The 25,950-nt window shown below is 45.7% G+C and overlaps 1 protein-coding gene and 1 long non-coding RNA gene across 13 annotated transcripts in view; one reads left to right on the top strand and one right to left on the bottom strand.

The window, feature by feature from the left end:
* Positions 1-25,950, bottom strand: part of LOC142493000 (uncharacterized) — a 728,952-nt gene that overhangs the window by 51,749 nt on the left and 651,253 nt on the right. The window lies entirely within an intron of this gene.
* LOC142492998 (acyl-coenzyme A oxidase-like protein) overlaps positions 1-25,950 on the top strand; it is a 344,660-nt gene that overhangs the window by 259,525 nt on the left and 59,185 nt on the right. For both annotated transcript variants that reach the window (XM_075596354.1, XM_075596353.1), the window contains exon 17: positions 16,050-16,120. In XM_075596354.1, coding sequence (XP_075452469.1) covers positions 16,050-16,120 — 71 coding nt within the window. The remainder of the gene's footprint in view (positions 1-16,049; positions 16,121-25,950) is intronic.

Below are 25,950 nucleotides of genomic sequence, written 5' to 3'. Positions count from 1 at the left end.
GTATATCAGCTAGTATATATATAAAAAACACGCTCCCGAATACATATGAAATATAGCCCCACCTCCCCAATACATATAAAATATAGCCCTACCACACCCATACATATAAAATATACCCCTACCACCCCCATATATTTTAAATATACCCCTACTACCCCTGTATATATATTAAATATCCCCCCACCGCCCCATATATATAAAATATCCCCCACCACCTCAATACATATAAAATATACGCCACCACCCATATACATATAAAATATACCCCCACCACCCCCATATATATATTAAATATACTTCTACCACCCCAATACATATAAAATATACCCCCACAACACCAATGCATATAAAATATACCCCCACCACCTCAATACATATAAAATATACGCCACCACCCATATACATATAAAATATACCCCCACCACCCCCATATATATATTAAATATACTTCTACCACCCCAATACATATAAAATATACCCCCACAACACCAATGCATATAAAATATACCCCCACCACCTCAATACATATAAAATATACGCCACCACCCATATACATATAAAATATACCCCCACCACCCCCATATATATTAAATATACTTCTACCACCCATCTTCTTATACTATATTAGTGAAAGCACTGTATGCCTGCATGCATGCCTGCCTGCCTGCCTGCCTGCCTGCCTGCCTGGATGTCCGGTGTCCCTAGGGGAAATCTCATTGGTCCCTTGGGCCGCCCCCGCACACTTCTCATTGGCCTGAGGCGGAGTGACGGGCCAAAGGGGCGGACACACACACACACACACTCCTCAACGCGCACACACACACACACACACACACACACACTCCTCAACGCACACACACATACACACACTCCTCAACACACACACACACACACACACACACACTCCTCAACGCACACACACACACACACACACACACACACACACACACACACACACACCCTCCTCAACACACACACACTCCACCCTCCTCAACACACACACACTCCACCCTCCTCAACACACACACACTCTACCCTCCTTAACGGCTGCCCGACCTTGACCCCCCCCCCCCGCCCTTCCCGGCGGCTGTCCCGCAACAACGGAACCCCCCCTATCACCACTCCGCGGGACCTCAACATCACCCTATCTCCCGGTGCTCCCCCTCTCTCCCCCGGTGCTCCCCCCCCCCCCCCCCCCGCAGAGCACGCTCTCCTTCAGGCCTAGAGGCCGCGCCCCCAGCTCCCCATCCCCCGCGCGCGCTGCTCCGGCTCTCTCAGGCCTAGCTGTCTCTGTCGGGAGCTGCACGGGCCGCGGCCCACACCCCCCCCTCACCTGAGCGTCTCAGCTCCGCCTCGCCCGGGGGAACGGAGACCGCCGAGGAACCCGAGGAGGAGGAGGAGGAGCGCGGCCCGGTGCGAGGTAAGTAACCGCAGGGGAAGGGATCTTTCACCCCGGCCCGGCCCTTCACCCCCCCCCCCCCCCCCCGGCCCTTCACCCCCCCCCCCCCGGCCCTTCACCCGGCCCGGTCCTTCACCCCCCCCCCTCCCCGGCCTGGCGCTTCACCCGGCCCAGCGCTTCACCCCCCCCTGGCCCTTCACCCGGCCCGGCCCTTCACCCCCCCCCGGCCAGGCCCTTCACCCCCCCCCCCTGGCCAGGCCCTTCACACCCCCCCCCCTGGCCATGCCCTTCACCCCCCCCCTGGCCATGCCCTTCACCCCCCCCTTGGCCATGCCCTTCACCCCCCCCCCCTGGCCATGCCCTTCACCCCACCCCCTGGCCATGCCCTTCACCCCCCCCCCTGGCCATGCCCTTCACCCCCCCCCCTGGCCATGCCCTTCACCCCCCCCCTGGCCATGCCCTTCACCCCCCACCCCTGGCCATGTCCTTCATCCCCCACCCCCCACCCATGCCCTTCACCCCCCCCCCCGGCCATGCCCTTCACTCCCCCCCCCCCCCGGCCATGCCCTTCACCCCCCCCTGGCCATGCCCTTCACCCCCCCCCCCGGCCATGCCCTTCACCCCCCCCCCCGGCCATGCCCTTCACCCCCCCCGGGCATGCCCTTCACCCCCCCCCCCCGGCCATGCCCTTCACCCCCCCCCACCCCGCCCTTCACCCCCCCCCACCCCAGCCATGCCCTTCACCCCCCCCCAGCCATGCCCTTCACCCCCCCCCCCACCCCGCCCTTCACCCCCCCCACCCCAGCCATGCCCTTCACCCCCCCCCAGCCATGCCCTTCACCCCCCCCCAGCCATGCCCTTCACCCCCCCCAGCCATGCCCTTCACCCCCCCCCCCAGCCATGCCCTTCACCCCCCCCCCTGGCCATGCCCTTCACCCCCCCCCCCCCTGGCCATGCCCTTCACCCCCTTCGGCCCCCTCGGCACCGCCTCACCTCTCCCACCCCCCCTCACAGCAAAGCCCAGCCTACCCGGCGCCGCCTGCAACGCTCCTCGGCACCGCTGCCTCACCTCGAGGCGGAGGCCAGCGGGGGGGGCTCCCGCCAGCCTTGCAGGAGGGGACCCTCCACATGCCCCGTGCTGCTCACCCCCCCTCCACATGCCCCGTGCTGCTCACCCCCCCCACATGCCCCGTGCTGCTCACCCCCCCCCCCCACATGCCCCGTGCTGCTCTCCCCCCCTCCACATGCCCCGTGCTGCTCTCCCCCCTCCCCCCTCCACATGCCCCGTGCTGCTCTCCCCCCTCCCCCCTCCACATGCCCCGTGCTGCTCTCCCCCCTCCCCCCTCCACATGCCCCGTGCTGCTCTCCCCCCTCCCCCCTCCACATGCCCCGTGCTGCTCTCCCCCCTCCCCCCTCCACATGCCCGTGCTGCTCTCCCCCCCTCCACATGCCCCGTGCTGCTCTCCCCCCCTCCACATGCCCCGTGCTGCTCTCCCCCCCCCTCCACATGCCCCGTGCTGCTCTCCCCCCCCTCCACATGCCCCGTGCTGCTCTCCCCCCCTCCACATGCCCCGTGCTGCTCTCCCCCCCTCCACATGCCCCGTGCTGCTCTCCCCCCCCTCCACATGCCCCGTGCTGCTCTCCCCTCCTCCACATGCCCCGTGCTGCTCTCCCCCCCCTCTACATTCCCCGTGCTGTTCTCCCTGCAGCTTCCCCCCCCCCCCCTCCACATGCCCTCTGTCCGGCTCCCGTCCGATCCCTGCCCCTCCGTACCAGATGACTGCAGGGTCCGTCTCCCGGCCTGCACGAGGAAGATGCTGCCAACTGTAAGGTAATCACCTCCCCCCCCCCACACATTCCTTCATCTCCAGCCTGATCCCTCCGTACACACACACACACACACACACACACACTATATATATCTCTATACATAAGACACACACACATGTAGACACACACACATGTAGACACACACACACATGTAGACACACACACACAGATGTAGACACACACACATGTAGAAACACACACACAGATGTAGACACACACATGTAGGCACACACACACACACATACACAGACACACACACGTACACACACACACACACCTATACAGACACACGTATACACACAGCAGACACACGTATACACACAGCAGACACACGTATACACACAGCAGACACACGTATACACACAGCAGACACACGTATACACACAGCAGACACACGTATACACACAGCAGACACACGTATACACACAGCAGACACACGTATACACACAGCAGACACACGTATACACACAGCAGACACACGTATACACACAGCAGACACACAGCAGACACACGTATACACACAGCAGACACACGTATACACACAGCAGACACACGTATACACACAGCAGACACACGTATACACACAGCAGACACACGTATACACACAGCAGACACACGTATACACACAGCAGACACACGTATACACACAGACACACGTATACACATGTATACACACACACGTATATACACACACACGTATACACACACACGTAGGCAACACGTATACACACACACACGTAGGCACACGTATACACACACACACGTAGACACACACACGTACACACACGTATACACGCAGACACACACACGTATACACGCAGACACACACACACGTATACACGCAGGCACACGTATACACGCAGGCGCACGTATACACGCAGGCGCACGTACATAGACACGCACACGCACGTAGACACGCACACGCACGTAGACACGCACACGCACGTAGACACGCATACGAACGTAGACACGGACACGCACGTAGACACGCACACGCACGTAGACACGCACACGCACGTAGACACGCACACGCACGTAGACACGCACACACACGTAGACACGCACACGCACGGAGACACGCACGGAGACACGCACACGCACTGAGACACGCACACGCACTGAGACACGCACACGCACGGAGACACGCACACGCACGGAGACACGCACACGCACGGAGACGCACACGCACGTAGACACGCGCACGCACGTAGACACGCGCACGCACGTAGACACGTACACACACACACACGCACACACGTACACACACACACATGTACACGTATACTCACACACATGTACACGTACACACACACATGGAGTCATACACACACATGGAGTCATACACACACACATGGAGTCATACACACACACATGGAGTCATACACACACACATGGAGTCATACACACACACATGGAGTCATACACACACACACGGAGTCATACACACACACACGTAGACATACACACACACACGTATACACACACACACACACGTATACACACACACACACACACACACACATATACATACACATCATGTATACACACACATGTATACACACACACACATGTATACACACACACATACATCTATACTCAAACACATTTATACACACACACATGTATACACACACACACAAATGTATACACACACACAAATGTATACACACACACAAATGTATACACACACACAAATGTATACACACACACATGTATACACACACATGTATACACACACATGTATACACACACACGTACACGTACACACACACGTACACGTACACACACACTTATACACACACATACAATGTATACACACACACAAACATGTATACACACATGTATACACACACACACGTGTATACACACACACGTGTGTATACACACACACGTATACACACACACACTATCCCCAGCACCACCACATCAGCACACTGGTATCCCATGCCCCCCCAGCACACTGGCATTCTCGGCTCCCCACCATTCCCAGCCCCCATCAACACCATCAGCACCCACACATTGCCACCTTCGCACCTCCCCCATCGGCACACCCACATCCGCACCCCCACATCAGCAACAAACCCTCCCAAATCAGCACACCGATACAATCACCATCAGTACAGCCACAGCAGCAGTACCACCGCACACCGCCATGGGCCGCGTGGACCACTCCCCACCCAAATGCCACCCCCACACCACAAACATCCCGGGCAACGCCGGGGCTCTCAGCTAGTATACATATAAAATATACCCCCACCACCCCCATATATATTAAATATACTTCTACCACCCCAATACATATAAAATATACCCCCACCACTCCCATATATATTAAATATACTCCTACCTCCCCAATACATATAAAATATACCCCCACCACCCTCATATATATTAAATATACCCTCACCTCCCCCCACATTGTTCTTTACCTTATCTCCTGCAGTACGCAGACAGCACAGGAATATGTCTCTGGCCCGCCGGGGTGTGGGCTCCGCCCCCTCTGTCCTCTGATTGGCTGTCCTCTACTCCAATCAGGGACAGCACACTAGTCCTCCTTGCTCTGCCTAACCACCGTCCCGGCCCTCCCTCTCTCTGCCTCCGCCCGCCCTCTCAGCACTTAACGCTCGCCTGCCCTCGCTACTGACCATGCCAGCCCTCGCCCTGCCACTGCCGCAACAATTTTATACCGGAGGACAGGCAGCAGAATTATCGGGTTATAACCGGACACCTGGCAACCCTATGGTGGGCTCGCATGGGCCGGACGCGTGGGGCCCCCCTCTGCTGTGGGGGCCCCGGGCAACTGCCCAGCGTGCCCATATGTTAAGACGGCCCTGCATGTCCATCATTATACTTGTGTGTTTATACTGTAGGGGTGTTACATATAAATGGCAAGTCACTCAGAATAGGCAAATCTTTAATAAGATATGACCTTTTCAGCCAAAAAGCCACATTTTTCCTCATTCCTTTATTTGTACCTGGTCTTTCATCTCACATCATTATGAGTATATTTACTACCTGGTTATCTGTTCTAATTACTATGTTAAAGATATGACAGAAAAATTAGGCTTAATATTTTAGTCTTTTATTCATGAGAAAAACTCTCATCACAACTTGCTCTCTTAACTGTACATCTGTACCTGGTTTGTGAAATTATACAACATTAATATATATTCTGTAAAGCCTGCCAATAAAAGTATTATTTAAACAAAAACAAAAAAAAAATAGAAAAACCTGTTTAAGACTCACTAAGGAAGCAGCAAATACAACTTTCTTTTACAAAAGCCACCCACACAATCTAAAAGCAGAAAAAAAAATCATTGTCATATGACTGAAAACATGTATGTAAATGTCATCGCCCCCGAAATATATATATTTGGGTTCATATGCACATATAGACCTGTTTTCCAGTGTAGAGCTCCGTGACACGGAACCGGTGCAACTACACTTCACGATGGCCCATATTTTGTTGCTATTAGAATATACACACACACAGACACATTTATATATATATATATATATATATATAACAATTTCAAACAGCTGGCACTCTATATAGTGAAGTGTAAAGGTGGTGCTAGTCCCATAAAAAATAAACAAAATATATCACCATTCTTGCGTCAGGTAAAAAAGGCAGCACTCACATAGGAAGTTGTAAAATGTATTAAAACATGAACAAACAGACGCGCATTCCCGACGTCCCCCCTTGAGAAAGGTTCCATTCCGGGACCGAAACGTCGGGATTGGGCGTCTGTTTGTTCATGTTTTAATACATTTTACAACTTCCTATGTGAGTGCTGCCTTTTTTACCTGACGCAAGAATGGTGATATATTTTATATATACAGTGTGTGTATATATATATATATATATATATATATATATATATATATATATATATATATATAGAATCCAATGCACCGCCGGCACACCATTTGCAAGTAAATAAGTTTTGGTGCTTATCCCATAAAGCAATAACAGACCATACGATACCGGTTGCAACACGACATCAAGGGACAGCACGCAGGTAAGAAGATCATAAATTCTCTATATTTGATAGAAGACACAAAAACCCTTCTATTAAATATAGAACATTTATGATCTACTTACCTGCGTGCTGTCCCTTGTTGTCGTGTTGCAACCGGTATCGTATGGTGTGTATATATATATATATATATATATATATATATATATATATATATATATATATATATATGTAAATACAACTATGCTCATCTGCATGTCTTAGGCAGATCTGCAACCCCGCCTTTCCCCATTATCACCCAGCACACAGCACTTCCACTGCAGCAAGGGATTCTGGGAAATGACATGCAAATGAGCACACAGTGCCACTTTTTGCTTCAAAAACCATTTTTAACATGGTTCCCTATAGGCTTAAGCTTGCTGCATGGTCACAGCTTTGAGCACAGCCAGGGTTAAGGTGCATACCCAGAAAACCCACCCACAGACAGCTGTTTCAACCTTAATGGGTCTCATCAGTGTGGGGTTGATTAACTGGGTATGCAAAGAAGCTAAAGGATGGGGCCTACCATAATACTGAGTTAAGTTATGGTGAGTAAAAAAAGTGACAAAAACCCTCCACAGGGTTAAATTATATATACATAAATGAAAAGAAAAAAGAGAGGCGCGTGCCAAATTGTGTAATTCTGTTGAAATTTATTCACAAGGCTGTAATCTTTTAAAAAAGGCTGCGGAGAAGTCACTGCGATGTGAAAAAAAAATTCCAAAATTACCTACAAGGTTTTTTGTGAATATACATTTTATTGGACATTTTTTTTACCTTTTGTGGTATTTTCAGAAGGTTTTTTTTTTTTTTCTGTTTTAATTGATATTGTTTGATGCACATATATTTTTATGCTTTTATTATATATTTTATATGTATTTTTCATTTTGATAGCACTTTCTCACTCACTACTCAACATTTCACTTTTTGTCAGCACATCTAGCTAATACCTTTTTATCACCTTATATCTTACACTGGGGTTAGACTATATATTGTGTATCTTTATGTAAGGAATCCGCTCCTCGGTTTACTGTTTGCCTTACCTTGCAGACTTGTGCGGTCCTGGAGCACTTCTCCTGATGTTTGCTGCAGCCTGGATTCACTCACCAAAGTAATGCTGCCACACGCCCCTTCTGCCATTGGTTCACGGACCTTTAAGTATTGCCTTCCCATAATGCTCCCTGCCGAGCATAGTCCTTCCTGGATGTCTCTGTGTTCTGCCATAAGCCTTGTCTTGTCTGTCTCCTTGGTTCCTGAGACCGGCTGCTAGTGTCACGCAGCGGTCTGTTCCTGTGCTGAAGCGGAGTACTCTCCTTGTTGTCTTCAGCTCCCTGGTTCCTGTGACCGGCTGCAGGTCTCATGCAGCGGTCAGTTCCTGTTTCCTGTGCTGAAGCTGAGTACTCTCCTTGTTACTTCAGCTCCTTGTTTCCTGTGACCGGCTGCTATATTCATGCAGCGGTCTGTTCCTGGTTTCCTGCACTGAAGCGGAGGTTTCCCTGAGTATCTTCAGCTTCCTGGTTCCTGGGGCCTACTCTTTCCCTAATCTAGAGAGGCCGTGTCCTGGTTCCTGCGCTGAATCGGAGGATTCCCCAGCCCGCTCAGGACTCTTGCGCTGAAGCACTGGTTTACCAGTGCAGCTAGGCGGTGTGCTACTCTGGTCTGTCTACCACCTCCTGAGACCAGTACCATGGGCCATGGTCGCCGCACGCGCAGAGGCCACTCCCGCACTCCTAAGCTGAAGCGGGGCTCTCCTGACTACCTGTTGCCGAACTCCTGCTTGAACAACGTTTACCCTGATGTCTCCAGTCCTGACCCTGGCGTGTCCACCGACGATGCTGTCTTCTCCTATCCTGATCCTGCTACGTACGACTACGAACTGCGCAATCCGGATCAGCCTGCGCGGTCTCAGGTCGGTGCTTTTACAACCCCACCTCAGCCACGCGGTCCGACCCAGGTTTGTGGCGAGCACAGTCGTGACACTTTATCACACAGATAATACCAGATTGAGCGCTTATGTTTTTATATATATATATATATATATATATATATATATATACACTCATACACATACATATATACATAAATATGTATATATGTTGTGGTGCCCACATCACGTTCCGGTATCTTTTCGTTCCAGAACAAGGCCGGAAACATTATATTTCTCTACACTGGTTTTATTTACAGGGTTACATTATACACCAACAGGCCCACCGTCAAAACAAATCATAAAAATAACACCTATTCCCTTTAGGGTAAACTAACTAAATATACTCCAGACTTTTCTAATGGTGCTGGCCAACTAAACTGGTTCCCAGCTTAAAACATGCCCTATCATATGCACCCCATATGAACAGTTTTAGGTACATGAATATATTACTTAGCTCTTGGTCTGTTACTGTTGGGGCATCATTGAAACCAAATGGCCGACACCTCTGGACAACCTGATTCTCCTTTGAGCTCAGATGTCTATTGCAGACATCCTGGCTCCATGTAAATGCTTAGGCTGACTGCATGGAATTTTATACATACAGTATAATATCTTAAAACATACTTTAATAAAGTATAAACCTTGGGGAACCTTATATCCGTGTGGGAAATGAGTTGGTGATATCTGGGCTCGAAAACCAAGAGTCTGGGGGACATGGTGCAGCCCCAATGTAATTCACCCTGGGTGCCCACAAATAGTGCCTGCACGCCGGGGAGAATCAGGGGACCCCCGAACTCCTGCAAACAAAAGGAATACATTTTCGCCCAAATATCCCACCTAAAACTTTCACTCCCAAAATCTCATGTCTGTACGACACAGGGAACCCCAAAAGCCCCTAAACAGGTCAGGTTTTGCTATACTTTACAGGGGACTTCCATAGCCCACCCCGTCCTTATATACAGACTGGTACGTACAGACTGGTACCCACAAACCTATACTGTTTGCGGGGAGCCATAACGGTACTTTGGGTACCCCTAAACCAGGGACCCCATTTCTAAGGATATTAAACACATTTCATTGGACTCATTTTCCTTCCTGGGCTATGCTGAAGCAGGGCACCCTAGTGGTGAGTCACGATTACGTTTGTATGGGGAGATATTGCCAGGGCAATGTGCCTACATGTATCCGAAAATCATGCCTGATTGTCGGATACATTAATCGGGGAACCGGTAACTCTGGTCCCCAACCTGATATGCACATTCTGACACCACTTTCTCCGCAAAATCCCTCTTAAAACTCGTGCATACATGTCGGGCAGTGGATTGTTGCACAAATACACATAGGGCTGACTATAGGGTTTCCCTAATAATCACCCCTGCTTCCCTGCTCCCAAAGTCACTTTCCTGCAGCTATCTCCTGGGTGAAATCACAACCCTACTTGGCATTCTTATCCCACATCCATGCAGGCTACCGTATAGGAGAACATGGTTACAGAAAATACATTGTTTTATCTTACTGGACCCAAGAGCTAACCCTCTTGGCCCATTACCCACGGTCTCTGGAGGCAACCGGCCGGGCTTCACCTTTATTAATGAGGGCCAGCTACCTCCGACCCTCACACACTTAAAGTAATAGTCACCATTTACCCAGGAGATTTAAAATAATGTACCGTATTGGGCCGAATATAGTACGGCTTCGCACATAATACGACCCTAAAGTTTTGATGGTGTTCTACATGAAAAATAAAAGGTGTTAGGCTGCACATATAACACAAGTACAGTTTTCGAAAGGACATTTTTAGGAAAAAACATAGCACTATATGAGGGCCAATACGGTATTAACAAATGTTATCTTTCTTGATGAGGGCTGGTGTCTGGGGAGACCCGGAGAGCAGAACCAACGATTTCTTATAACTGTATAGTCTACAGTTTGGTAGACACTTGAGTGCTGACTTCCCACAGGATAGGTCATTTAAATTAGCCACACTACATGTCACCGCCAGCAAGTGACTGAGGGAACATCCTGATCTATAATGCATGCCACGGTTTGCGGGCCACAGACAGCACTGGTTTTTTTTACAGGGACAGTAAGAATGCTGCAGTGATTCCTTAGTCACGGTGATCTGGGCTGTTACCAGGCATTTCTTTGGAAATTCACAATGGGGGCATCCCGAGTAGTGACCTACAGCTTTGATGTTGTTTAAATGTGATTCCATCAGGATGTACTTGTAACTACATGCATGATAGCTCAACGTCATATTATTATTATTATTATTACTTTTATTATTGTCATTTGATTATATCTCGCCAACATATTCTGCAGTGCACTGTAGGGTCAAAGGACGAAAACAATAAAATATTAAATGTACAGTAAGTATGGAGAGCGCTGCCCCAACGAGCTTACAAGCTATTTGGAAGGGTAAGTGAAAACTTGGTCCTGGGCGATGAGAAGGTTGCTGTGTTTCGGATAGCTGATTATTAGTTGAAGGAGTTGGCGTTGGAAAAGAAGTAAATGGGATTGCTGAGACATAAGAAAGGAATGGGGCTTTTAGACGCCGCTGTTCATCCACAGAGGGATAGTTAGGCTACGGCCCCAGTCCTCCCTGCTGCACGTGCGCCTGGCGGCGCATGCAGAGACTACAGCCGCGATCTGCGGTCTGTAGGGGAGATCTAGGGAGAGCGTGGGGGTGGAGCCATGATGGAGGTCATGGCCATGACGGGGCACGAAAAGACAAAATTCTTGTCTTCCCTGCCAGCATACGTGTCACAGCGCTTTGCGCGCCCACAGTGTGTTTAGCCTCTGACCGCTTCTGCCTGAAGTAGGTGATTAGCGTTGGGGTAAGGGGTTAATGTTTTTAGGGTAAGGGCTTAGCGGGCTAAGGTTTATAGGATAAGTAGTTAGGGATAAGGTTTTTTAGTTGAAAGATTTTAGGGTAAGGAGTTAACGGGATAAGGTTGTTGGTGTTAGGGATTAGAGGACACATGACCTGGCAGGGAAGCGACGAAATGGCTGTGTCGACATGTCCTAGATCATCATAAGCACCTTTTGGAAAACACTTTGAGTTGTCAAAGCTTCAAATGTAAACATCCCTATCTCCAATGCACTGTCTGCTTTAAACTCATACCCAAATGGATCAAAAACTCAGCAGAAAACTTTACTAGTATTGTGAATCTTATTGGGAATTCCACACACGGGGCATGGAGCCTAAAAACGTCCAACATTTTGCCAGTTACACTCCTTCATTTAACACTATATAGCATCCAATATACAGTAGGTATTCATTACAACCCCAATCGTTTTCTACATTAACATTTGCCCTGTACTAATTTCACACACAGCTGTGCAGCAAGCTTTCACATAACAGGCATGAAAATACACATTACACACCAACTCAAACTGCAACCTCTCTTTGCCATTCTTGATATAACAACCCTTCTATTAGGGACGGTTCATAAATGTATAATTGCTCTCTGCTGCAGTTATGATTTCAATATAATATAGTAAATATAATGTAAAAAAAAAAAAAAATCAAAAAAGTGGTAGTCCCAGGCAGATAGTAAAATATATACAGTATGTATATTTTTGTACATGTTTTCTTTTTTATATCATTAATACATGTACAATTGGAAAAACTTTTACATTTGTTTCAGTTTAGAGAAATATTGTTGCAAAATATTTTTTTCTGCATTGTGCAAAAAAAAAATGCTTAATAGATCCTGCCAGTTACATACGCCTTCAGAATTATTGAAGCATTCTTCAGTCAGGTATAAGGCTTGCCCAAAGTATCTTTTTGCAGAAAGATTTTCGGAATAAATTTGCACTGTTTATAAACTTATTTGAAATGAACAACCATTTAAATGGTAGAGAATGTTCTATTGCTGAGGACATTCAGTTTCAGAGAGAAGGAGTGTTCTGGTGTACTTCCTACAAAGCCGGTGAATCATGCGTGAATCGTGTGAATCACAGTGGCCCCAGGCAAGTCACTTTATCTTCCTGTACCTCAGGCATCAAGATTAGATCATAAATGCATAAGTGCGTGTGTGTGTACAGTATATCATCATTTTCTGCCCTTGTTAATCCACTGTTAGATGAAAGCCTCCCCAAGGATCTTCCATGTACAGCGTTTGCAAGTCTCTCTCCTCCACGCTCGTCCGACAAACTTTCTGATTGTGTATATATAGATGAATGCAGGGCTTTTTTTGTGATGGTACACGCCGGTACACTGTACCCGAACCTACCGTTACCGTTTTCTCTTACCTCCTCCTGCTCCACCGTTTTCTCTTACCTCCTCCTGCTCCTCGTCTCCGGTGGCACGTTCATGTAATGACGTGTGACCAATGCCACCCGGTGGCAAATGATGCCTCGACGTCACATGGTGCCATGTTGCTATGACAACGTTACAACGTGATGCCCCGTTGCCATGACGTCACGACATCACAACAGAGTATGTTTTTACAAAAAAGCATTGTGTGTGTGTGTGTAATATATTTATATATATATATGTATTACACACACATACATAGATAGATACGCACACACACACACTTGAGAAAAGCTTTGTGAACCCCTTAGAATTTTTACATATTTCAAACCTGGAATGTCATTAGATCTTAATCTAAGTCCTAATAATAGATACAGATAACCTGAACAAACAAACGATACAAAAGCATGATACTTTTTCAACATTTATTTATCCACAAATGATTCAACAGTCAATATCCATGTGCGAAAACGTATGTGAACCTTAAGATTGAGCACATGGTGGCGCCCCCTTGAGCAGCAATGACTTCAACTAAGCGTTTCCTGTAACTGCTGGTCCGTCTCTCACATTAGTTTTGAGGAATTTTGGCCCATTCCTCCTTACAGAACTGCTTTAGCTCAGTGACATTTTAGGGCTTCCTTGCATGGACAGCTTGCTTCAGGTCTTTCCATATCATTTCAATGGGGTTAAGTTTCGGACTTTGACTATGCCATTCTAAAACGCGGAGCTTCTTCTTGCATTCATTCTTTTGTAGATGAATGCATTCATTATTTTGTAGATCTGATTGTATGTTTTGAATCATTGTCTTGCTGCATGACCCAATTTTGGTTCAGCTTCAGCTCATGGACGTGTGGGCTGATATTCTTTTCTACAATGTTCTGATACAATGCAGAATTCATGGTCTGTACAGGCATATATGGTGCAAGGTAGAGGCAGAATAATTGTCATGTTAGTGGTCCAAAATACTAGCACTAAAAAATAGAGTATTTATTTAGTCCACAAGCAAAAAATGTAGCCCAGTGGGATAAATGTGTGTATGTGTATGTATATATAATAATAATAGCGACATTTTGCAGGCACAGGTCCTTGCCCCGTGGAGCTTACAATCTATATATTTATTTTTTTGGTGCCTAAGGCACAGGGAAATAAAGTGACTTGCCCAAGGCCACAAGGAACCGGGAATTGAACCAGGCTCCCCTGTTTCAAACTCTCAGCACCAGTCAGTGTCTTTACTCACTGAGCCACTCCCTCCCACTCAGTAGAAGTGTATATATTACACACATTTACTTCTACCTACAGATACAGTAAACATACATTGTACACAATATTTATTGCAGTTTTTGAATTTTTTTGATAAGTGGTTCTGTCCTTTTAAAGTTTTTAAAAAGTTGAATATTCTTAACAGGAATGTATCGGTGCTCCAAGCTGCAGAATGTAGCGGTGCTCCAAGCTGCAGAATGTAGCGGTGCTCCGAGCTGCAGAATGTAGCGGTGCTCCAAGCTGCAGAATGTAGCGGTGCTCCAAGCTGCAGAATGTAGCGTGCTCCAAGCTGCAGAATGTAGCGGTGCTCCAAGCTGCAGAATGTAGCGGTGCTCCAAGCTGCAGAATGTAGCGTGCTCCAAGCTGCAGAATGTAGCGGTGCTCCAAGCTGCAGAATGTAGCGGTGCTCCAAGCTGCAGAATGTAGCGGCGCTCCAAGCTGCAGAATGTAGCGGTGCTCCAAGCTGCAGAATGTAGCGGTGCTTCAAGCTGCAGAATGTAGCGGTGCTTCAAGCTGCAGAATGTAGCGGTGCTCCAAGCTGCAGAATGTAGCGGTGCTCCAAGCTGCAGAATGTAGCGGTGCTCCAAGCTGCAGAATGTAGCGGTGCTCCGAGCTGCAGAATGTAGCGGTGCTCCAAGCTGCAGAATGTAGCGGTGCTCCAAGCTGCAGAATGTAGCGGTGCTCCGAGCTGCAGAATGTAGCCGTGCTCCAAGCTGCAGAATGTAGCGGTGCTCCAAGCTGCAGAATGTAGCGGTGCTCCAAGTGGTTGTAATGCAGATCCTGACAGGTCAACCTGCAGGTTTCTACTTCATCATTTTTTTACAGCCTTTTTTCATTTCAATATGGCATGTTAGCTTTAGTAATAGAGAGAGAGAGAGACACTCCAGCATTTCAGCAATGTGGGGATTTATTGTAGCATGTTATGTACCAGCATTTCAGCCCCTACTTGTTATCATGCTGCACCATGCTATAATAAATCGCCTTTACTTTACAGTGGATATTGGTGAGTGGCCAAGCACCCATATTTCTCAAGGAGAAAGCGCCAGAGAGGGAGTGAAACGCGTGGGAGGAGGATCCTTTTTGTTTGTGGATTTGTATATTTTTATGTAGCCCAATAAAGTGTTTTTAACCATACTTTATTGCTGGTGAGTTCTGCATCTTTAAGGGGCGGCAGTACTTCTGATCATCTGTTCCTGCTCCGATGAGGTGTACATATCTACAGTACTTATTTATGGACTGTGTTAAAGAAACACATGCAGCTACTAGGTTACTCTGCACTTGATTCTAAACAATGATCGATTTTCATAAATGACTACACAAACATTAACACGGACTATTCTTTTTCTCTTCTAGTTACGCTGGAGCAGTTCTCTTTAGCAGTGGAGCGCTGCCCTGTGCCAGAGGATCAGTCTTTGCTAATGGAGGTACATAGGAATTCCCCTTGCTCTCCCCAGCTGCACTTGTTTATACTTTGACTTTATTTTTGGGTGTAGTTCTAAAGTACAAGTGTGCACATCTCAGACCCTGGTGACTGATACAGCTGCACCAATATAACAAAAAGAGGCTTAACCCCTGCACTACTAGAGGGGCTTCCAATACACTGCCAAGCATGTGTGTAGCTGGATATGTACACTGTATTAACCCCTTCCTCCATATGTTTGACATTTTTGTACTAGCGCGGTTTGGTAAGGATTGCTTCACCCTTTGAGTGCTGGAGGGGCATCAGTACCACGTCGCAATTATTTTGCATCACTGTTGACATGAACAGATGAGGAGTTTCCTCTTCCGTTTAAAATGTGTTTGTTGCTCCCTATGAGCGCTGAACATGGCCCCAAGCCACCTGCCATAGCAAAAACAGCATGACGTAGCTACTACGTGATGGGGACCCTGGCACGCCAGGCCTCATGACATGGTCAAGGAGTTGAAAGGACCTACGTTGATGCCTCCAAGCTACTAAGCGGTGCTCTGCCATAAGACACCTATCTGCTAGCCTAGGAGTGGCCAACTACAGTCCTCAAGGGCCACCAAACAGGTCAGGTTTTCAGGATATCCCTGCAGGTCCGCCCAGGTGGTTCAATCAATAGCTCAGTCATTGATTTAGCCGCCTGTGCTGAAGAAGGGATATTCTGGAAACCTGAACTGTTCGGGGGCCTTTGAAGACTGGTGTTGGTCACCCCTGTACTATCCCATGCAAGTGAATGCAGACAAAGGTGGGGCGGTGGTAGTGCAGCATTGGAGTGATTACCGTGGGGAGGCTTTACGCCAACTCCGGGATACCCTCTCATATGCTGTGCTCCCGTCTAACCCCACCATTTCATTCATGTCCAATCTGAGAGAACTTCTGGATGAGGGGAATATTTTGGGTGTTCTAGATACTAATGAAACTGACTTCCTTTATAATCCTTTTCCAACCACGGCCGTGTTCCACCATCTCCCAAAGATCCATAAGACATTGGTCTCCCCCCTGGGAGGCCAATTGTCTCTAGTATTGGATCTTTGGGAGATGGTCTGTCACGGTACGTGGACCATTACTTACAGCCCCTGGCCCGGGCTCTTCCTTCTAACATTTTAGACAGCACAGATTTGATTAACCAAATTACCAATATTCCTTGGAAATCTGGCTACATCTGGTTGTCTATGGACATCACCTCACTTTACACCATAATTCAACATGACCTGGGATTGGCAGCTTCATGATATTTTTTTGAAAATTCTAATTTGTCACCTGCACAAGTCACTTTTATTTTGGATTCTATCAAATTTCTTCTTACACATAATTATTTTTTATTTGATGGGGTTTACTATCTCCAGACACGTGGAACGGCTTTGGGTCCAAGCTTTGCCCCTTCCGATGCAAATCTGTTCATGGGTTGGTGGGAGTCGTTCCACGTGTTTAGCGATAGGAACCCTTTCAGAGATCACATTGTTTTTTACCGTCGTTTCATTGATCTTATTTTTATTTGGGAGGGTGATCTCACTACACTATTATTATTTGTGGATTCACTTAATAAAAATGATTATGATCTCAAATTCACGTTCACTTATGATTATCACCACTTAAATTACCTCGACTTATTACTTTATGTTGATCTTTCTTTGAAAATTCACATGGATATTTTCCGCAAAGAAAACTCACGGAACACTTATTTAAGAGCTGTTAGCTGCCACCCCAGGTCCCTCATTAAGGGCATTCCGAAGGGACAACTAATGAGCGTAAAACGCAATTGTTCCAAAGATGAGGACGTTCATAGGCAATCAGATGATTTGCAAAAAAGGTTTCTAGCTAGAGGCTATAGATCTTCGGACTTAGCCAAGGCCAGGGGGGAAGTGGATCTGATGGATAGAAAACAACTGTTGATAAGGAAACCAAAGAAGGTTTCACATATTTCAGATCCGCTTTTTATTACTCAATTCAGTCAGCAAGCACAGGAGGTCAGGTTTATCTTAGAAAAACACTGGGATATATTACGTCTTGACCCAGTTTTAGGGCAAAATTTACCATCAAAACCAAAAGTTGTCTTCAGAAGGGCAAAAACTATATCTAATTCCCTTTCACCCAGTTTATTCACGTCTCATACCGATAGTTCCAGACCCTCTACTAAGGGTTCTTATAGATGCGGTTCTTGTAAAGTTTGTGATATTTAATTGCCAACTAAAACATTTGAAAGTAATGTAACAAAAGAAAAATTTGTTATACGCAGTTTTATTAACTGCAAAACATCTTTTGTAATTTATCTCCTCACCTGTGGGTGTGGGAAACAGTATGTGGGACGGACCACTAGAAGTTTAAAAACACGTCTCATGGAACATCTTAGACTTATTAAAAATAAGGATTTAAGCCATCCAGTCCCACTACACTGTACCCACTGCCACAGGGGGGATGCTAAATATATTAGGGCATCTGGTATCGAATTTGTGCAACCCCATGTTAGAGGGGGCAATCGGATTAGAAGACTTGACCAGAGGGAGGCCTATTGGATTTTCACCCTAAGGACAAGGGCTCCTTCTGGCCTGAACACAGACTGGGACCTGACCCATTTTTTGTGATGACCTGGCCTCCCTCTGGTCTCTTGTTCTCCTTTGACATCTTACCCCTTTCTTTCCTACCCTATACCTTTTAAGATTAAATGTACATATCTCTTTTAGAAGAAGGGATTTTAGTATGGGTTAGATTTGTTCTGAAAAATCTTTTGTACCTGTTTTTTTGCATTATCTAAATTAATTTAGGCATTATGATGTAATTTGGTCTTTTCCTGTATAGGTTCTAAAGTCATTTGTCAATATGAGCTTTACGGGTCAAATTACCTTTTTGATAACACCTATGACTTATGCCTTATCTATGGCATGATGTCTTATGGTGACATGATTGACGTCGCTTGTGTTTCTGAATTGTTTGTTCAAGTGGTTTTGAACACTTTTTATAAAGGTTACTTATTAGTTTACATGAAGTATATATACATGCGTTTATGCTAACATGCTAATATTTCACAATATGGGCATGCTTAATTATATAGACTTCAAAATAATGTTATGTATCTTTATATATGAATTTATTGTAATTTTGGATGTTGTTCTTTTCACACTTTTTCCTAAATTATTCCTTGTGTCTTTAATTTTTCGAAGTCTTGTCCACTTTACCTCTCTCCTAGAAAATATATTTTATGTATAGGATCACTGTAGGAGGGGGACATGGTGCTGTTTCACTTTATGTCATCTCATTTTATCTCACTTATTCTTCATCAGGTTTTGGATTATACTAATATCAAATTATTAAAATTTATTAGAAGGGTTTATGTATTCACTTTATGTTTTTTTTATATGTTAACACCGTATATGGTGCGGATATTAATAGGGTGGTTTTCACATGCCTCCTCCCTCTTATTAAATATGTATATTTATATATTTACATATATATACAGGGATATCACTTTATATATTTTTTTACCACACTTATTAAGGTTATGGTGTGTAAAGAAAGTGACAAAAACCCTCCACAGTAAAGCATAAAGCAACTGTAAATATTCCTGTATATTCATTTGCATGTCTTAGACAGGTCTGCAACCCTGTCTTTCACCACTATCACAGTGGTGAAAGACGGGGTTGCAGACCTGTCTAAGACATGCAAATGAATATACAGGAATATTTACAGTTGCTTTATATGTTTTTAGGTGTAGAACACATTATTTTATGTATGGGGATTTGTGTAGTGTATAGGGTGACGTTATTTTGCGAATTTCAATTTTAATATTGTTTGTGTTTTTGTGTTTTTTTATTTAAAGTTTTTTAGTTCAAAAGTTCATTTCCAATGACCAATTGGAAGCTCAGCTTCTATACCCATGGTTGTCCCCTGCGTGTTCTTGGGGAACTAATAAAGTTTATTTTGATCTATGATCCTTTGGTGCAATCAGGACCGGGTTACGAAGGGGGAGCGCTCCGATTGGCTATACGAGCGGTGACGTCACTGTCATGGCGCGAACGGCGCCTGTATTTATATCTGTCTGTTTGTTCAGTTTGTATACACCTTGAGAAAGGGCGCACGGCCCGAAACGCGTAGGTGAGCGTTTTCTGGGTGATCCAGGGGTGATGTTTGATCCCTTCATTCATTAAAAGGATTTTTATTGCTACCAATAGCCTCCTCCATCATTTGCAGGCAATGCACTGCCTTTGTTTACCCATCATGCAAGTGAATGGGCTGTGCAATATCTACTGGCATAGTGCTGCTTAGTAAGTATGACCTTGAATACCTGTTACTCATTTACTGAAGTGCGGCCCATCGCTTCCCATTTCTGGCTTACATTGAGAGGGGGCAAGTAAAATGCTTATCAATTATTGGTAAAAACAATCATTCTGAAACCGAGATGTCCAACTACTTAACAGTAGTAAGTCTGAAAAGCGGTTCACACAAATAAAAGTCTTAAAGGCGCAATCCCCGCAGTATCCTACGTGTTTTTTTTTGTTTTTTTTTTAAATAAATCAGTTTTGTAGTATTAGATAATACTTACTACCTTTTCTTTTTAATTCAACTCTTAATGCCATTTTTAATGAGTTTTAATATACAGTACAGAGAATCCTTTGATGTCTATAGCAGGTTTTAGCCACCTCCCCAGCAGTGCAAGGTCTTTGTAACACTTTCCTGTTTCTGATCATTTGTTGCCAATGTTCCTAGAAGTGTGAGCTTCAAACTGTAACTATAGATAATGTTAACTTAGTAATATAAGAATACATTGTAGCTGCTGAGTTGCATTGACTGAAGGATTGATTGAAAGGCAGCCATTTAGTGGGCCCTGTGAAACAGGATTTTGCTGATCCATCCCGAGAGAATGAATCAATCTGCAGTTTAGGTAATTAGTTTTACCACATTTTTGTACTTGTATTTCCAACCAGTGCATTCACGCTACGTAACTGCATTGCCGTCTATGGCAGCATAGTCTTTTAAGCACAGGCATGTATGTTTTTTCTTTGTTGTTTCCATTGATTTCACTCCCACAAGGAACCGATGGGGATGTTGGCTTATATAAGAAGTTAAATGTAGGTAGGGATTCCGGTTTTCGGTTTAAACCGACAAAGCACCACCGACCAATCATTGTTTTTTTTTTTTCCGGTTAAAACCAATTTAAAGACGGGAAAATTAAGAATTGAATTTAGTCGCCAATGATTTTCATTAGGGAAGTGTCCTCACGTGGGGAGCTTCCTGGACCATGTGAATCTGGCGGTGCGGGAAGAGGCAGCAGCACCGGTCCGCAATGGGACAAGGAGTGAGGCAACCCCTGTCCCGGCACACAGGTCCCTCCCTGCTCCCGGCACACAGATATTTGCCCCCCCTCCTGCATCCAGCACACAGATCCTTGCCCCCCCCCCTCCACCCCCTGCTCCCGGCACACAGACCCCCCCCCTCCTGCAACCAGCACACAGATCCTCGCCCCCTCCTGCTCTCGTCACACAGATCCTCGCCCCCTCCCCCCTGCATCCATCACACAGATCCTTGCCCCCCCCCCTCCACCCCCTGCTCCCGGCACACAGATCCTCGCCCCCTCCTGCTCCCGGCACACAGATCCCCTCCTGCTCTCGTCACACAGATCCACCCCCCTCCCCCCTGCATCCAGCACACAGATCCTCGCCCCCTCCTGCTCCCGGCACACAGATCCCCTCATGCTCTCGTCACACAGATCCACCCCCCTCCCCCCTGCATCCAGCACACAGATCCTTGCCCCCCCTCCACCCTGCATCCAGCACACAGATCCTTGCCCCCCCCCCTCCACCACCTGCTCCCGGCACACAGATCCTCGCCCCCTCCTGCTCCCGGCACACAGATCCCCTCCTGCTCTCGTCACACAGATCCACCCCCCTCCCCCCTGCATCCAGCACACAGATCCTTGCCCCCCCTCCACCCCCTTCTCTCGTCACACAGATTCCCCCCCCCCTGCCCCCAGCATACAGATCCCAACCCCGGCACACAGATTCCTCCCCCCTCCCCCTTGTCCCAGCACACAGATTCCCCCCCCCCCCTGCCCCTGGCAAACATATCCCCCACCCCTTGCACACAGATATTCCCCAGCACCCAGATCCCTCACCCTGCCCCTGCACACAGATATCCCCAGCCCCAGCACACAGATCTCCTCCACTCCACACCCCCCCACCCCACTCTGCCTTGACACACAGATTTCCCCTGCCACCAGCGCACAGATCCCAAAAAGGAAAAAATCTAAACACAGAATTATACTGCTGTTTTGCTATTTTTTATTGTTCTATATTATTTAAACCATGAAAAACACAGATTTTTTTCATATGAAAAAATCTTTGAAAATAAAGTCAATAAACACCAATTTAAAAAATTCTAAATAAAAATAAACTGAAAAACAGAATTCCTATATACTGTATAGGGGATGGACATCTTTGACTTTTGCTTAAAAAAACAACAACCACAAAGTATTTTAAGAACAGTTTAACAAAAGGGTGTAAACTTGGGAATCTGGAAATCGGGGTGGGGGTTCATTTCTGCTCCTTTTGTGACGGATGCTAGTCACCGTACTGACCCCAGAAAGGGTAGGATACCTAGTGGGCTGTGATACCTTTTACTGTATCTTCCTATCTGATAAAGAGAACTTTGAGTCTCCAAAGCTTAAGCACAAAACAACATTATATGATCGATATGTTGCTCCATGAAAAGGTATCAAAGCCCATAAACTATTTTACTCCCTTTGCGTGACATCACTGTGTGGTAAATGGGAGTTTGTGCAGGAAAACCCCCCACTCTCTTCTCTACCATTATTAGTGTAGCACTGACAAGGTGGGCGTGGGCAGTTCTTGTGAGTTCATTCACAAGAACTGCTACATTCAGTCCCCGATAAAAAGAGAATTCATTTCTAAGAAACACAAATGGCCAAATGTTTACTCTAATTGTGATCACATTTGTTTCAGAAAGACCGTTGTTCTGTTGTTTGTTTGTTTTTCATAATGTTGTTTTCTCTGCAACCAATACGGGTTGCACATTTGACCGTATCAGTGCCGCAGGTCCGGTGGCACCACACTGTGGTCATGTGATTGCTCCAGGAGAGATCACGTGACTGCCCTGCCCCCTGGCTGATGTTAATGGGGGGCTTCTCTTCTGCTTCAATGGGGTTGACATCTTTGTGGGAGCGGTGAGCCGTGATCAGCCTCTAGAACATGAGCATGAGGTACTAAGTATGTAATAAAGGCGCTCTAAAGGGCATCACCTTTATGATGGAGTAGTGTTCACAGTAGTTGTTTGAAGCTATTGCCTTTCAATTGGAGTTTAAATGGTTAGAAATCCCAGAAGCTAACAAAGAGATCATAGGCGGCATAATGAACATTTGAATAAACACGAGTATTTAAAGGGACAGTCCAATGTAGCCGGGTTTAAAAAAAAAAGGCAATGCACTTCCTTTGATTGATTGATTGATTGAAGCACCCTTGAAGTGAAACCTTTACTTCTTTGTTTCCTGTGAAAAATACATGCTTTTCTATTTCCTCTTAACAGACAATCTAATAAAAAATGGCATCATACAGTAATTACTTTATAGAGACCTGGAGTAAGAGAAAGACAGTGGGGATGGATAATTGTCCTAACAATGCAAATGGTTTTCTCATGAAAGAGGATTGTAAAGAAGTCCCCAAAGTTAAAAATAAATAAATAGAATATAAGATTATTTTTTTTAATTAAAGGTGGGGCCAACTTTAGTCCTCAAGGCCCACCAACAGGTCAGGTTTTAAGGATATGCCTGCTTTAGCACAGGTGGCGCAGTTGTTGACTGAGCCACTGATTGAGCCACCTGTACTGAAGCGGGGCTATCCTGAAAACCTGACCTGTTGATGGCTGATGAGGACTGGAGTTGGTCTCCTGACCTACACCATCTGCCCCGTTAAAAAGAAAAAAAAGCAGTCAGCTATTCCTCTTTCTGCCAGTTATCTTGTTCACACAATTGCTCTGCATCTTATCACCTTTCCATAATACTTCGAAACATCAGAAAAGTTACTAAAAATAAAATCTCTAAAACTTTGCATATACTTATATTTCTTGAAAGTACCCGTTAAAGCTGCAGTTCAAGCTGCCGATTTAAAAAAAAAAAAAAAAAAAAAAATTTCCATTCAATATGTGCATCAATACAATCTGCACACTGACAAGCGATTAGCTAAGTTGCCGATCGATCGGCAAAGATTCGGCTCAGGGGTTCACTAAATCACCGTCAGTGCTGCAGAAGAGTACCCAAGAGGCAGAGTTCTGTGTGGAAGATCATGTGACCGGGCAGTCACTAGATACAATACTGCTAGAGAGAGAGGGCAAAAGGGGTGTGCCAGAGCCTGTCTCAGAAGAGGAATGGGATGTGACTTTGTAAATGGTTGCTATAGAAACAAAAATGCTTGTTACATTAGAATACATTAAAAATGTCTTTAAAAATTGTTGTTGTTTTTTGTTTTGTTTTTAATATATGCACGGCCCTGAGGAAGGTCTCCCTGAGAGACCGAAAACGTTGGCTTTCGTGTATCTGTTCATTTCAATACAGATTATTTTGGATTACACCTCGTTGGTTGCTGTCTCCTTACTGGTCTTTGGGCTGGTTCGTATGATTTATATATATATATATATATATATATATATATATATATATATATATATATATATATATATATATATATAAATACTACACTTATTTTCTCATAGTACAAAACTGATTATTTTTTTTTTTTTTTGAACACACATGTACAGTAGGTTATTGCTTGAAGTGCAGCTGTAAAACAGACAAACATACCACTTTTGCCTCTTTATTTTTTTCAAGCAGTTTTACTTATTTGTGAAAAATGTTGCTTTCTTTTTTCTTGAACCTGCAGAATTCATGCATATCAGCCAACTGTTGATGGCACCACAATTACTTTACAAACAGAGAGCCAAACGAAAACCACCTGTACATTTGAAGACTGGCAAACAGTCTCATTACCAAAAGACATGGAAATGATCAAAGTTTAAAAAAATATATGTTGAAATACTGGTCTGTTTTACTTTGCCGTATATTAACTTTTCAGGGCCCTTGTGACGTACCTGGTGCCATATAGGTCCCATTGACGTCATAATGGTAAAATGCTCGGTTTACAGGGGCTGATGTGGCAGACCGCTCACATGTCAGCTGGCGGGCGGGTCGTGTGATAGCTCCTGAATCGATCACATGACCGCCAATGCTGGAGGTCTACTGGCACTGAAAAAGGTTAACCAGCTCAATTTAACCTATTTGAATTTCCTCCACCTCCTCGGGAGGATACTAGCCAAGCCATGTTTGGGCATAAGCAAGCAATACCCTTCTTGAATAATGGTGAACAAAATATACTGTGCGCAACTAATTAACCTCTAAAACTATCAGTGATAAGGTTTATTTAACATTCCCTTCTAATTAATTACCCAACTAGTAAAACCACAAAAAACCACAATGTGAACAGTAAAGAAATATACATAACCGTGTAGTGCGGTGTAGAAAAGCGTCTGCTGCTATAAAACGGGGGGTGGCTCAGCACCCCCCAAACACTAAAGAAATGGAGACAAAAAAACAGCGCACAATGCAAATAGTGAAGTATGAAAGTGACAAGTGTATATTATAATAAGGGATAATATTACATAAACATTGAGTGTGTTAAACACACAAGTTACAACTTGGCGGCTGCTGGTACAGGAGTCAGGAGTTTGCTTCCCTCGGCAGGCGTCTGAAACAGCTGCGATGTAATCCTTTGCTAGGAACACCTCTTCAAA

This window comes from Ascaphus truei, chromosome 4 (genome assembly GCF_040206685.1).
Source record: "Ascaphus truei isolate aAscTru1 chromosome 4, aAscTru1.hap1, whole genome shotgun sequence".
Taxonomy (NCBI): Eukaryota; Metazoa; Chordata; class Amphibia; order Anura; family Ascaphidae; genus Ascaphus; species Ascaphus truei.
Note: the sequence above shows the minus strand (reverse complement) of the source record. Positions and strands in the feature narration are given on the sequence as shown.